The following is a 15,574-nucleotide window of genomic DNA, read 5'->3' as shown; positions in this document are numbered from 1 at the left end:
TACTGCTGGGAGTTTCGACTCTACCTGACAACTAAAAAATGTGCACCCTTTCAATTTCCATTACCAATTATACTTGTTTCACGTCCACAGTCTTGTATTAATTAATAATGTGCCTTTTTCATTCCAGAGGGGAATAGTTGAATTTCAATGGCTGACAGGTTGTGAACCCACACTCTTAACAACACTCAGACAGATGAATGATGGGTCATACATTCACCATCTTTGTCCTGGAAAAACCTACTAGAAGTTTTTTAACTTAATTTAAAAATCCTGCAGGTTTTTCAGTGTTTTTTTTTTTCCATTTTAGAAGTAGAAGTAGAATTACATTCAAATGAGTTAGGCTTAGTTCTAACAGGTTATAAAGGTTGTTTTTTTTCCCACAAGAGGAAAATGACACACATCACTTATGGAACAAAGCTAAAATATGAGATACATCTCTTTCCACAGACAGAGATGACAAAGTGAAAGAGATTAGAAGATATGGTGCCTGCAGCCAGTCATTGTCTCACAAAGCTCAGACTGCTGTAAAGTCCATGAAAGGGGCTTTGAAGAAATAAAAAAGAGGTAAAAGCAAGAAGACTGTGTAGATAAAAGCTGGGAAAGAGGGTTGTACTCTGACAAAGCAAGCGTGTAACTCATCCTCTGGCCTCTCTGGACACACACACACACACACACACACACACACACACACACACACAGAGGCACACACATCTCCCCCTGGACACACAGCCCCTTTGCTGGTGTGAGGGGCTCTGGGTTTGCCTTTGAGAGCCATCCATGCGGCAGGACAGACATTATCAGGGAATTAGAGGGGAAATAATGCTTGTCTCCAGTCCCACTGATAACAACAGCAGTAGTCAGGGCAGCGCGGGGCAGAGGGGTGGGAGCCTCCCCTCACCCCTCTTTCCTGCCTGCACTTGCACGGCACAGTCAAAACAAGTGGCATTTGGAAAGTCTTTGACCAAAAACACTAACGTAAAGCTAAATTCACGAAAGACTGTTGCAGGTTCACAATACATATATTTAGCTGAATAAATGTAGTATGATCAATATAAATAATTCCAGGGTTCCAGCTTAAAATGAATTTGACAAAAATAATGGAAGATTAAGGGTCAGGTTATGCTTGAAAAGAATTACAACATATGGTATACATACATACATACATACATACATACATAATGGTCACACTCAAAGGTGGAGGGGGGAGATGTGACATTGTTAAGTAACATTTTTATATTTTCTGTCCTGGAAGGCATTCACAGTGTTGTTGTTCACATGAAAAGTGACAGAAATAGTTTCTCACCTCCTCACAGCTGGCCAATCACGGTGTAGTGGGTATGAATGTCATTATTGGTTTTGGAAATTAACAGAACTAGTAGGACACCGACCCCCCCCGAATCCAACGTCAGAAAGGTGTTGGGTCAGGGGGTCTCCAAAGCTATTCAACCATCTGACAAACAGTTCTGATGAAGCATACCGGCAGCTTAATACACAGTTATATTTGCAGTCTGGCAAAAATGAGGCATCTGCTTATTCCAACATGTTTTCTGTGCTGTAGTGTGCAATAGTATGTCTATAATGATAATGGAATGCTGAGGTGTTTATTTCTGAGGGAGAATGTGTCTTTCTGCCTGATCCTGTGCCCAAAGAAATCAGAATGGATTGTCAGCAACAAAACAGCCGAATGGGTTTCAGTTTCTTGCTTGAGGACCCTCGAGTAGCACGGATGCTCCCTCTCACAGGCATGAACCCAGGCCTGCCACTTAAAAGGACCATATTTGCAAGTTCAACTTAGTAAATATGCAGTGCACAGATTTGGTCAAATCCAAGCTGTGGTTACAAATGCACTTGCTAAGCAAATAGTGCAATTTCCATATTTCCATATTGCATGGATCCAAAACATGCAGTTCCCTCTTGTTCCCCTACCCTAACTGCTTATTCTCGCTCCCTCGCCTCTCTGCCTGTCATTTCTGCCTCTCAGCTCCCTCTTTCGCTCCATCAATCGTTTCGTTTCCCAACAGATGGGGCTTAAAACCTCCACTGTCAGCCTTTTTTCTCAACAACATCACCCTTATGCAAATGAGGAGGCAAAAGACGGGAAGAAGACAGCGTCTCGGTGCACGCACTCGCAAATACCTTTAATCATGCAGGCAGACAGACAAACAGACGGGAGCACAGACAGGATACATATGCACCCATATACACAGACAGGTGCTGAGACACGCCGAACTAAGCGGACGGCAAGACATGAACTCAGACATGCACACACTGGTGCAGAGATACAGACGCTCATACACAGACAAACAGACAGCACGTCAGCAGCGTTCATCGATATGATGAAAAGAACTAAACACAACAAGACTGAACCCGTCTATGAAAAAAAATCCACACTTGCGCCTGCATCTTGGCTCCAGCTGTGGAGACATCAAATCCAGCCTCCTTTTACCCAGTGGCCATTACAGCTTGTCTAAATTCAACGGGTGGACATCTGGCTGCGCAGAAGAGATAACTCTCTCCTTAATAGGAGGATTTTAATTGGCTGCTGCAGAGCTACATCAAAAACCCAGCAGACCCTAAACCCCCAGAAGGACTATAAACTCACATAAAAAAAAGAACATGTCACAAAATTTCTCCTCCAATTGGTTATTTCCATGACTTTATGTCCAGTTTATGTAGACTTTGTGGCTTTACTGACCTTTTGCAGCTATTTAAAGCGGATATTTACGTGTGGAGAGATGATTTTCGGACTGTACAGTACACAACAGTCCTGGAAAGCCAATAGCTATTGACACTGGGTAATTAAATTGTAATCAGTTCACCATGTAACCCATTCAATGGAGTACAAGCAAGGAAGCAGGGACTTGGAAGAGAAAGTGTTAACGAATAGTGTTTGAGAGAAGCAGAGGTCCAATATCATTGATCTGTTTGGTTTGGAGTGACTCTTTATTTAAAGCTCACAGTTAACCACAGGAGCCCAGACAACTCTGTATTGAATTTCTTCCATATTGATTGTATTGTCTTGCCCAGGTGACTGCCTTTGTCACCTATACTGGATGCTTGGCCCTACACATCGCACATCTTACAGGAAAATTCATTACCAGACTGCCTTCCCATCAGCCCCCCCCCCCACCATCCTTCACTGAACTCCCTGTGTTGTGAGATCCATCCGCGTTACCTGATGGGGTAGTCGGCAGCGCTGAGGTTGATGAAGAAATCCCAGCTCCAGTCCCTCATGGCCAGCAGGTCCGCCATGCTGCGAAGATACATGGTCAGCAGACTGGCACCGCCCCAGATAGTGGCCATGCGCCAGGGTGTCACCCTCACATTCGTATACTGGGCAGCCAAGGCATGTACCTGCCTGTGCAGGTAGTTAGAGCGCTGGAATAAAGGAAATGTTCACACACTGATTAATATTCTGTCTTATACCAAGACATACATTTTACAAGTTAATGTAATTGAAAAACAAAGAAAATCTCAATATAATATAATAATATAACCAAGCTTCCATTGACCAAACAGTGAAGTGTGGCTCACCTGATCGACGTGTATGTAGTAGTAGTGCGAGGTGTGGTAGATGGCTTTGAAGAGGCGTTGAAACTGGCGAGAGGCTCGTCCATGGACCACCAGGACAAACGCTATTCTCACTGGTTTTGATGGAAAGCTCTCAGCGGAGTCCTCATCCCACTGGACGTTAGCATTGGCTTTACCTGTTAGGGAATAAAGAAAACAACATGTCTATATTTATGTAATCATACCAGTGAATATAAATCTTGAATTAACCTTGCATGGACTCTTAATCAGTAATATAATCAGGGATTGTTCGCTTGTTTGATTACCAAATCAAATCTGTTATTTATTTTGATCATCTATGAGAGGCTGCACAAAATATTAGTCACTGTATGATGGGATATCTTCCAGGGACACAGAAAGCAAATGCCAAAGCATAATGAATATACTTATTAATAATAATTAGATGCTATTCTTTTATTAAACAATAAACAGAAATGACTAAACAACAAGGTTGCTAGGCAACAAAGTAAGTAGCCATTGGAGTGGTATGATTAGCATATTTATAATAATGAACTGCCAGTGTTGTCAATGTGAACATTTAGTGGGTATTTTACATTGTGTCTCATTGTGTGATACAGTTTAAAATGTAGAAGTACCTGTTTTATAACTACAAATCAAGATGCTCTTTTGAAGATATACTGTAAGACTTGACACTGGCTGTAGCATTATTATAACATGGGTTACTTCTTTTTGCTCTCCACTGTGTAATTCAGGGGGCCAAATTGGTCAGTGTTACGCACAGGGAAAGGAAGCCTTGCTACAACTGAGGTTATAATGAATAAATGAATAAATATAAACAACAATGTCATACTTCAGCCTTGCTGGGGAACAAAAAAAAAACATACCCACAAAACCATGACTCGCTCATCCATTTTCTTACGTGATTTGATTGGAATTATGGCAATTTAACCAGACACTACACACACTGTAACTAGTATCCTCATTCAGACAGGAATCCTATAAGCAATTCCTCTGAGGCTTTCAGGGTGGAGCGCGGTTTGACAGTGTGCCACAATTCCTCGCAGGCAAAACTCCCAGAAGATGCCTTGGATTTCACACAAACAACAATAAGCATATAGGCAAACACTGCCTTGGTCGCGGCCTGCCAGGCCACTATCAATTGAAACAATTCCAACAATCTCTGGAGAGAACCTCACATAGCTCCGTTATGTGGTTTTGTACCACACATAACTGCTCAAAAATAAACACTTGCACTTCAAATCTGAAAAAAACCTTTTTCGAAGCTGTTCTCCACCATCAAGTCCCAACATTATCTCAGACATTGTTTGTTTTTAAATCTTCAATTATTACAGCCAATGTGCACACACAGCTTATGAGACATGTTTGTTCACAGAATGTGCCTTAAGGAGATTAATGACTATAATTTGGGACTTCAGTTCCCAAGAGCCGGTTTGTGGTGAAGAAGTAGAGGAAGCTGAGGGAATACTGGGGTGGGGGCTGTTTATTCGCCTGAGGTTACATTTCCTCCCGCCTCCTCTCCACGTCTGGCTCTAGGGACCTGTAATTACTCAAAATTTAAGGGCAAGTGTCTGACATGTCTTCTCTTTATGAGTTGAAAGGGGTAGGCTAAGAAAGCCTAGTCCTTCCTGATCAACTAATCTCATTCATTCTAATTTAAGGTGTCCAGCATGGCTTTGTTTAAAGGTTGGCCACAAGGTTGGGGTTAATGACCCGCTCCTTTGGCTTCAATTGGCCCCAGTTGGCCGTGGCTCCTGTCAGTCACTCATACTTATTTCTCACTCTCTGTGTGTGTGTGTGTGTGTGTGTGTGTATATGTGTGTGTGTGTGACAGCTCAGGGGGAGATCTGCTGTGGGCCAAATCAGATTGAACGGTAATTGGTGGCCAGCTAAGAAGGTTCACTGGTTTGCTTTGCACACGGATAATTGGCCAGTCGCTTCACAAAGCACTTTGAGAATGTGTGCTACGCTAGCTAGCTGAACTAATGAGCACTACTGTGTGTGTGCCCAAACTTACATTTCAGTTTTTTCGAGCAAGTGTGTTTATCTGCAGAAAATGTTGTATTTTTTGAACAGGTCTTGCACCTGAAGAGACCGGAGGCCTATTCCAAAAGAAAAAACAAAAGCCCTCCTCTTGAGCTCATCACTCTTCATCATCCTTCCCATCCCCATCAATCTTTTAAACTGCTTCTCCCTCATCTGCTATCACCCCACTCTCTTCCTCCATCATCTTGTGTAACTTCGGGCTGTTACCCACCCTCCATCTTAACTGCTCATATGAGAGGTTAGAACAAGAGCTGAGCTTTACCCCAAAGGGCTTGTATCAAATTGCATTTGAAAATGTCTCGGGGATGGTTTCATTCCACAAAGCCAGGTTTGCAGACATATAAATCATATACATGAGTTTGATTTATATGAATACAATAACACATTTTTTTTTCCCCCTTTAAACCTGTAGACCTCATAACTGATTTTTTAGCCACCTGAGAGCAGAGCAAACACAACACTGAACACAACATTTACGAGCACCTATGATCACCTTTTAAGTTAGTATGGCAAACTTCTGAGCAAACAGTTACTTAATAAGGCATCCAACAGACACAGCTAACAACACGCTGTCAACAACAACCAGCTGAGCGAAATATCTAGCTCTTTATCTGCTAAATGCTCCACTAGGTTCACCAGCAGTTGCTAACTCTGTCTGCTGTTTGGTTCTGGGCAGTTAGCATATTGGAGCTGCTAAAAACAGCTGGCTGCTGCAGCTGAAAATTAAGCCATAAGAGCAAACAAAAGCAGTAAAGTTGCAGGCCAGAAAATCAAGGCAATGAGCTAAAAGAAGATCATAGATCTGAGGAAAACTTCAGAGTTGGGTTCTCAGAGTTAATTCTCTATGGGTTTGTCACTTCGAGCGACTCTGCTCACATCACAACTACTCATTTGATTCATTTCTGTTATAAATATAGTGATTATAGCAGCTTTATGTACGATTTATGTATACACAAATCCTTGTTAGTACAAGACCAGTAGGTTGAAGCTACATAGGTGCAAGGTTACTGACTGCCAGCTGCTGGAGCAATAATAATCATCAGCCCAATCATATCATTATTAGCCAAGTTAGCATATGGGAGGCAAAGAGATTGAACATGTTCTCCCTGTATTCAATGATGCTAATACCAGAGCTAACACAATTGCTAATCTAGCCAAGGCCTCAAGGACAGAATGCCGATCAAATCAAATTGGACAATTTTCTGCTAACAAGGTTAGGACTTGAATTGGAATGGGGAACAGAGAAGGGGGGGGGGCAGGGCAGAGAGAGAGAGAAAAGGGGAGATAACACATTGGCAGGCAGCAGGCAGGCAGACGGCGAGTAAGAAAGAAAAGTGATTTAATTTAGCTGTCGTGTTGTTACAGCTCAGCCACCAGGGGAAAGCCCTTTTCAATTTCTTTGTCTCCTTTGATCAAACTGTCAGTTTGAGTGGGATGGTGAGTTGCTGTGTGAGATGACAGGAGCTTAGGCACAGAGAAACGATACTCCTGCTCTTGGGAAGGGGAATGCACAGAAGTTGCTAAGTCACAGTGCCTCCTCAAGTTCTAATAAAATGAGTGCAGGCCAGGGAAGGTATCTGACTAGAACAAGCAGGATGTATAATAGCCTTCTCCTCCTCCCCTGCTGCTCATATTGCATTCAGTCCATTCCCATGAGTAAAAATGCATGTGTGTGTATGTGCTGTTCACTAGCTAAACATGGTTGCTCACCGATGGCAGCAGCCGCAACAAATTATGTTTACAGAACCCACAACCATAAATTCTTAGAGAAAAAATGTGTGTGTCTGTGTGCGTCTGTTTGAGAAGAAGAACCTGTGGTCTGTGGCCAGCTTGACAAAACAAATGAAAATTGGAAACCAATTTGGAGAGAATACAAACAGCATCCCCATTTTCTCCAACAATTTACTTCACCAATTACACATCAGCAAAAAAAACGACATTTCTTGCCTTTGACGAGAATTACAATTACAAGAACAGGAAATATTTTACCATGTACTAAAGACTGACTGGTCAGACTATGCTGTTTGTACTTAGCTTTGCGGATATTATTTTTCTTTTTTGATATGAAAAAAGCTTGAACAGCAGAGAGTAGGAAGAAATACTGTGAAAAGATTAAATGTCAAACTATATGAGGACAATTGACAACCTGTCAACATTATTTCCAGGAAGTTTTTCTTTGTGTTTTGTACTTAATCAATAAAAGCAAAAAATCTATTAGCTTCTTGATATCCTGATTTTTAACCTATTTGTGAAGTTTAGTGATTTGAGATGAACAATTGTTTTAAATAGCACTGTAGTGAATAGCTCTTAAGAGCGTCATCTATTATTACTGTTTTCACATAAATGTTGTTTGGCCAGACAGGCCTTAGCAGGAATTCAACCTCTAGCCCATACCTTGCACACCAAGTTTTTTTCTTCTGTGTTTTTTTCATCCGCTAAAAATCGTTATACATAGAAACCTTGCACATCGAGTCCAATGTTTTTTATTATTCTATTTGTTGCAAAAAATCACAATAGAAGACAAAATGGACAAAATAGCTTTAGGTAGGCTGTAGGAGTAGATCTGATTTCTCAAATGATACTTTGCTTTTGACGGCTGCAAAAAAACGCTGAAAATTTAACCTGTTCTGAAAACTTTAATGACAGATGAAAATTTCATAGCTGGTATGTAAACTTGATTGACACAATGTAAGGGTTGTATTTATTTGTGTGACAATTTAGGACAAAATATATGCACTTGGTGTGTAAAGGCCATCAGTGTCTTTCTTTGTCCACTTGACATTTAGGTATCGCACAGCTAATTATACTGCGACGTGAGGCAGATTCTTACTATGAGCAATGTAGGTCCGACATGAAACTTTTCTTGAATAGTTCTGGTTATTTCACATCAGAGATTTCTGTATTAATGGTTATAAGTGGGCATGGCTAAGTTGGGAAAAGGTGATGCCATGTATTTCCGGGCACCAATCAGTTTAGCAACATTTGAGTGTTGCTCATTTTGCCAGCAGTTTCAATGAAATCTGAACCAAATCCACAAATACCTTATGAAGCAGACAACGTTTTTGAGTGTTACACTTAACAATAAAAAGTAACTTAGGATGTTTTTTTCCGATCTTAAACTTGATTGTTGCTTATTTCGGTATTCCATAAAAATGTAAAGAAATATTATGGTTTCACATATCACAACCATTTGGAATTAAACTATCAGATGTCCCCAAGATGGGAAACTTGATAGATATTGACCCATTCAGTTAGAAAATTTTTGTGCAGAATACAAAGTGAATCACAGACATATCCATTTGTATTAACTAAAATCAAATAATTACAATGATTAATGACTCACCCTCGAGGGGGCAGTAGCGAGTGACCTTCTCGGGCATTAACTGCCCTTCCTTGTGTCTGCAGTACACTTCAGCAATCTGTTGCCGGCACTCCCTGCTCTTGGCTCTGGATAGAGCTGAAATGGCTTCCTTCCCACTGATCTCACACTTAGGTGGCTGGTCGTAAGTCACCTCCAGCGGTGCTGCAGTCGACTGCCTCCTGTGTGGGTGCTGATGTCTGTGCTGCGACTGTGCTTGCTGGGCCTGCGAGGTATGGTAGTGTTGCTGCGACTCTCCTGCGATGCCCCGACCACCTGGGTAGGAGGCATTGTTGCCCACTACCAGCGGCTGGTGGCCTACAGGCAGCACTTCGTTTGAGCTGCGGCCCAGACTCGGGGAGCTGTCCCGCCAGGCCTGCTGCTGGGCGTGGGCCTTCTCCTGCAGATTCTCCCGCTTGCCGATGGTGGCCCCTACAGACTGCCGGTGTGGCTGTGAGCGCGCACCGAAGTTACTATTGTCTATGTTCTCAAAGTCTTTGGGCACAGAGTTCTCATTGTTGCTGTCCACTCTACTTTTCTCCTTCGGCCTGTGGGAGTAATATCCATCCTGGAAGAAGGAGACAAGGGAAGCGTTGGGTAAATAGTGGGGAGTGAGGAAAAAAGAGGAGGGAAGACACAAACAAGAAAAACAAGATCAGAATTGAGTGAGCGTGGTGCATATAAAATGTCGGATTAACAATGAATGTGGTACGTATGAGTGGGCAGCGCTGCATTGAAATGTGAGGCATAAAATGAAGTAGCAAGGTATTGAGTGAGAGAACTACAAGGTGCAACCTGACTAGAGGTGATGCAGAGCTGAGGGCTCTGTCGCGCCATGCCATCATCAGATTAGCCCTGGTTTCAATTAAATTCCCCTCAAATGTGCCCAGCACTCCGTAAACAGATTACCAAGAAGGGATAAAGGGCCAGAATATGACTGTGAGATTGTGTGGGTGTTTGTGTTTATGCATGTGTGTGTGTGTGTGTGTGTGTGTGTGTGTGTGTGTGTGCACACACGTGTACAATTCCTTTTAGAAAATGTGAAGAAATTGTAGTGGTGTGGCGTGTGACTGGAAAGGCTGCACTTGTCTGTGCTGTGTGTCTGCATATATGAGATAGTGTCTGTGTGTGTGTGTGTGTGTGTGTGTGTGAACGTCTGAATGTACAATTTCCCTATCTTTCCAGCAGAATAGGCTGAAAGCGAAGGAGGGGCACAGGGGAGAGCAGAAAGAGGAAAAGGGTAATGAGTGAAAGTGGCGAGTGCAAGGCGAAGGAGCGCTGACACGAGGCATGAGTTCTGCTCCCAGGAAGCGCTGGCTTGTTCCAGTGAAATATGCCGCGATGCATCAAACGGAGAAAGCTGCCTGGCTACCACACCACGGTTGCACACCTTGCTAGACACACAGGAGAAGAAGCGGAGGGGAAAAAGTGAGTGGGGAATGGAACGACAAACAGCAGCCGTGGGAAGACATAGCTCATAACAACAGGGATCCCCGATGTGTTCCTCCATTTACAATGCACACTAAAAAAGGAGAGAAAGCGGGAAGGAGCGCTAAATGCAAAATGAGGTATGTGAGAGAATGGAAGTAAGAGAGATGAGAGACACAAGGGAAGCAAGAGAGATGCTATTGTGAGCCAGCCGCCCAGAATGGAAATGTCTTTCCACCCCTGAAGCTAGGCCTGTTATCAGCCCATCAACCTACCCTCTTTGCAAACACCTTGTACTAGCACAATTACAAAAGGTGGCTGGATGACACGCTTTCACACTCGGAGAGACAGGAGGAGGATGATATTATAGAAGTAAAACAAGAAACAACAAACTGGATGAAAAACAGAAGAGGAACAATATTCTCATTGTCAGCTCCTTTTAAGCTGCTTCTTGGCAGAGTCCTACTTCTCACAACACTGGATAAGCTTCTGCCTCTCCTCTCCTGTCCGCTCCTGTCCTCTCCTCCCCTTTCCTCACAGTCTATCCTCTTTTCTCTCCATGCGTCTCCTTCCCTTCACACTTCTCTTCACACATCCTAATTCTACTGCTCTTCTCTGCTCCTTTCACCTCTCATCCCTTCTGCTCCACATGCTCACTCCCCTTCTCTTGTCATCTGTTGCCTATTTCAAGTTTTTCACACCTCCTTTTCTCCCTCCCTCCCCTCTCTCTCAGCATCATTTCTGCTCCTGCCTGTCATAACCTCTCCTTTCCCCTCCTTGTCTTTCTCTACTTTCTTCCCCCTGTCAGTTTAAACAGACCATGTTGTCTGAATGGCAGAACCTGCTAATCCTGCGTGTAACAGCTGCTTAGGCCAGTGATCACCTAAAAAGAAATCCCTACTTGCTGAGTTTCAAAGGGAATGCTTTATGGGGCTAATCCATGCAGTGCAAGTCACTGGATGTTTGCAGAGGTAAAATGAGTCTGTGTGTGTTCATGATTATGTGTGTACAGTGCATGTTTCTTGTGTTTTTTTTTTCTAAAAGTGTTCACTTGTGTGTGTGTGTGTGTGTGTGTGTGTGTGTTGTGTGTGTGTGTGTGTGTGTGTGTGTGTGAGAGTGTGTGTATGAGTGTATGCGTGTGTGTTTAAGGGAGGGAGAGAGCTAGTAAAGTAGAGGCAGCATGTGTTTGCCCTGGAGAAACGGATACTCTCACTTTGAGTCCCACTGTGAGACACATGAGAAGATCAGGGACACAGTTAAATTGGAACAATGCCCAAATGAGATAAACAATAAAAACAACAGCACCTGAAATCTAATTTTCTTACAGCAGACAAATGCCAAACGTTTGCTGATGAAGCTTTCTCCATATTCTCTTATCACAGAATTCTTAGAATTCAAGTTAGTATGCTCATTGCCACAGCAAGGCCAAGTGAAGCTTACCTGAGGCATGTCTGTCTGCGCTGTCAATAAGGGATTGATGTAAGGCTACAACTATTCATTTTTTTCATTATCACTTGACAGCTGACTATTTTTAATTAATCCTTTACTCGAAATAATGATTAATTAAACTGTAAAAAATACCAACAAACAAAAACGGACAATTTTGCACAGCATTTTACAGTGGAGACCTCGCATGAAATAAGGAACACTAATTCGATCGATCGATACTGACGTGGCTGTTTGGTTTATATGAATGGGGCTAGGAGACGGTTATCTTAGCACACTTAACACAAAGACTGGAGACAGGTAGAAACAGTTAGCCTGGCTCTGTGCTGCAATACAATCCGCCTAACAGCACCTCTGAATCTCAATAATTAATACAAAGTATCTTGTTTGTTAAAAACCTTACAAAAAACGTGTAAAAATGACAGTTACTGCTGCCAGTTAATGCTATGCTAAGCTAACCAGCCGCTGGCTGTAGCTTTATATTTGCAGTACAGACATGTGTTATTACTCTTCTAATCCAGCTCTTTGCTAGAAGTGTAATTAAAACAAACGATTCCTTTAACCTTCATGAAAAAAATCTAGCAAGCAGCAGTGCTACGTTACACATCAAAGGTCTGATTCAGCTCAGCAGGTGACATTATTTTGATTGATCACATCATATGTTTGCTTGCAGTAATTTATCAGAGTAACATATTGCAATATTGAAAAAAAAAAGTTCAGGAAAGTTGGGAGAAATAAAGACAAACAGCCCATTTAGTCACAATCAGGTGCAGATGTGTCTTTTGTCCAACCCACAGAGATTTCATTCACAGTCAAGCAAGACAGACAAAAGCAGCATATCCTCACATTTGAGAAGCTGGGAACCAGTTTCCTTACCAGTTTTTTTGTTGCATTTGTGTTTGATAAATGACTCATCAACAATTACTAGACTCCTAAAATTCTTCCAGATTAATTTTGATCAACTGACTGATAAATCGACTGATCCCATGAGCATTAGATTGTTGTATTTTAACTACTTCTTTGACTGCATCCCAGCTGGCTATAATTGTTTTCTTTGGGGGAAAAGAAGCCGAAAGCATCACAAAGATGATGATTTGTTGCAAATTAATTGACACGGATAAGAGTCAGATGAGGTTAGCCCCATGTGGCCCTGAAGTGGAAATGAGTAATATTTGTAGGCTGGTACTGAGGAGATTCCTCTGGATAAACAATCTTCACACTGTGCCCTATTTCCCCCTCCTCCTCCTCCTCCTCCTTCTCCTCCTGTGAGCAAAGGACTCCAGTAGCTGTGTTGCTCTTTAATCTCAGGGACCGGGCTCTAAGCAGGAAGCGGTGGGGCACAGAATTAATAGTAGTGGCGGCCACTGGAGATAGGAACTGCTTTGGACTGCAGATGGGGCTGGGAGCTGGGGGTAGCTATTGATTGTTACAGGGGATATGTTTTCTACTCCCTGGGAGTGTCGAGGAGGCAAGCCAGGATTGCCTGGCATGGGGTATGCTGGTTGCACACTCACACAAAAACACACAGACACACACGAACAGCCCTCCCTGAGCTCTGCTGAGGAGTGAGGAAAAAGCAGAGGGGGTAAACGTTGATACTATCCATCACTGGTAGGTACATTTAGAGAGAGGCCTGTGGGGCTGGGAGTCTCAACATCCCCTCAGGGAATGGTTTAGTCCATTTCTCAATACAGAGCTGGCCCTTTCCACTTTCCCCTATTTCCACTGCCACAGGGGGAAATATTTCACCTGTCCTTTTTCTCTCTTTCTCTCTCTCCCTTTCTCTCCACCCCCCATATCCCGTGCAGCAGAGAAAAAAAGCACATATCTCTCTCTCAGCACCTGTCCAGCTTCACCACTCTCCTCCTCCTCCTCCTGCCTTGGCCCACGTATCATCCCTCGCTCTAGGAAGGAAAGCAGTTCATCTGCTCCGCCCCCTCCCCTCCTTCCTAATGCCATCATTTACTGTTGCAGTCCCCCGGTAGATGTGAGGGAGAGCGAGGTAGCAGCACATATCAGTTTCACCTCACACTCCCAGCCCGCTTTAAAAGACATCATTCCTATGGGGCCGAGCTGAGATAAGCTTCTACAGTGTGTACTCTGTCAACACAAGCTGGTGTATGGACAGCCATGCAAACAACCATACCACCTTGTATATAAAGATACAGTCAAGTTTATTAGGAAATACAGTACTGATATGTGCTGAAATACAGAACTGCATATGTGTGAGTAGGTGGGTGTTCAGTCACTACGGCGGTGAGCAGGCCAGCTTCTGCTACGACCTGCCTGCCATGTGGCTAACGAGCTCAGATTAATCACCTGGACTGAATCCCTGCAATACTCAGAGCAAGATGTGGCGTCTGGCATGACATAGGAGACTGATACACTGACAGACTTTGTTCACAGCTGCTCTAGCACCTCAGGACACCTTGCGGAGAAATGAGCCAGGGTAGAGCCGGGACGACCTAAATGCTTAGTGACTTCTTAGAAGTCGTACTTATCGTAGCTTATCAGCTGTAAAGTTTGGAGGCAAAAAGCAGCTGCTCTTTTCTGCTTTCTTAGATTTGCAGTTTCTGAAACGCTCATACAAAGTGTATGATTTAGTTTAATAACAAAGAGTTTCAAAGGGTCTAAACCAGTGGTTCTCAACCTTTTTTGGGCCAGCGCCCACCTATCCATTATCTAGGTCCCTTACCGCCCCCCATCAAACAAGATGTTGGCTATTTGTCCTGAATATTGTTGATTATTATCATCGTTGTTGTTGTGACTCTTGTTATTAAAAACATGAAAAAAGCACATAAGTGAATGATACACAACAATTTTATGACTTTCCCAGGTAACAAAAAAGCCATGTCAATAGGGATTAAATTTAATTAATAAGTGAATGTTCCTCTCAGAAACTTTTTGTAAACACACAGACCGTATTCTTAGATGGGGCACTTAATAAGTGTGGGGTGTGGGGGTCCTCCCCCAGAAGATTTTGAGCATTAAAGACTTAATTTCCTGCATTCTGGTGAAAATGTCTGCCTTTTCTGCACCAATTTATGGTGGAAATGTTTTTTATTTTATTAAGGGAAATACAATATTCAGGTGGAAGGTGACAATTCAAAATATAAAAATATAACAATATAATGCAGTAAGGCTCTCAGGTATTCTTTATAGCTTTATAATATGTTTCTCCTGTAGATCCCTGCTGAGTCAACACACATGATTTAGCCTTCCCTCCTGTTTGTGTCTGTTGTTTGTGGAAGTAACTTCTATAAATGTGATTGTGGCACCTTTTCACCTCAATGATAAATTAATTATATTTAATTCAGTTATTAACTTCTGAAAGCATATTAAAGTAATAGGCTAGCTCCTCTGTTTTAACACGTTTTTAATGTATTTAAACGGGACGGGAACAATCAAGCTGGAAACGGTAAAGATATTTGCAGATTCCTCAGTCAAGTGGATTTCATTAAAGGCGTCAGGTTCACTTTCTAGGATTTCCAATGTACTCTATTTTGTAGTTATGAATATTTCCTGATTTTCTGCTACCTTTGTCTTTTTTCTCTCTCTCTCTTGGCTCAATTCCTTCAGCCTCCTTCTCTCCCAAGGGCTAAAACCGGAGGAATGCTGGTCACATGTAATGTAAGTGTGTACGTGTGTGTGTGCGCAAATGCATGATTAGTGGCAGCTCTGAATGAACAATCTGGGTTTGGTATGCACAGAAGCCTCTTGTTGTGTGCCCTGCTTCAAGCCCCGGAG

At 42.7% G+C, this 15,574-nt stretch overlaps 1 protein-coding gene across 2 annotated transcripts in view; it reads right to left on the bottom strand.

Annotated features, from left to right (window-relative positions):
* The window catches only part of xylt1 (xylosyltransferase I), a 95,568-nt gene that overhangs the window by 29,905 nt on the left and 50,089 nt on the right, over positions 1-15,574 (bottom strand). For both annotated transcript variants that reach the window (XM_046047851.1, XM_046047850.1), the window contains exons 2-4: positions 8,939-9,521; positions 3,535-3,707; positions 3,176-3,378 (exon numbers count right to left, since the gene is read on the bottom strand). In XM_046047851.1, the coding sequence (XP_045903807.1) occupies positions 3,176-3,378; positions 3,535-3,707; positions 8,939-9,521 (959 nt within the window). The remainder of the gene's footprint in view (positions 1-3,175; positions 3,379-3,534; positions 3,708-8,938; positions 9,522-15,574) is intronic.

This window comes from Micropterus dolomieu, linkage group LG04 (genome assembly GCF_021292245.1).
Source record: "Micropterus dolomieu isolate WLL.071019.BEF.003 ecotype Adirondacks linkage group LG04, ASM2129224v1, whole genome shotgun sequence".
Taxonomy (NCBI): domain Eukaryota; kingdom Metazoa; phylum Chordata; class Actinopteri; order Centrarchiformes; family Centrarchidae; genus Micropterus; species Micropterus dolomieu.
This window is presented reverse-complemented; position numbering and strand designations above follow the sequence as displayed.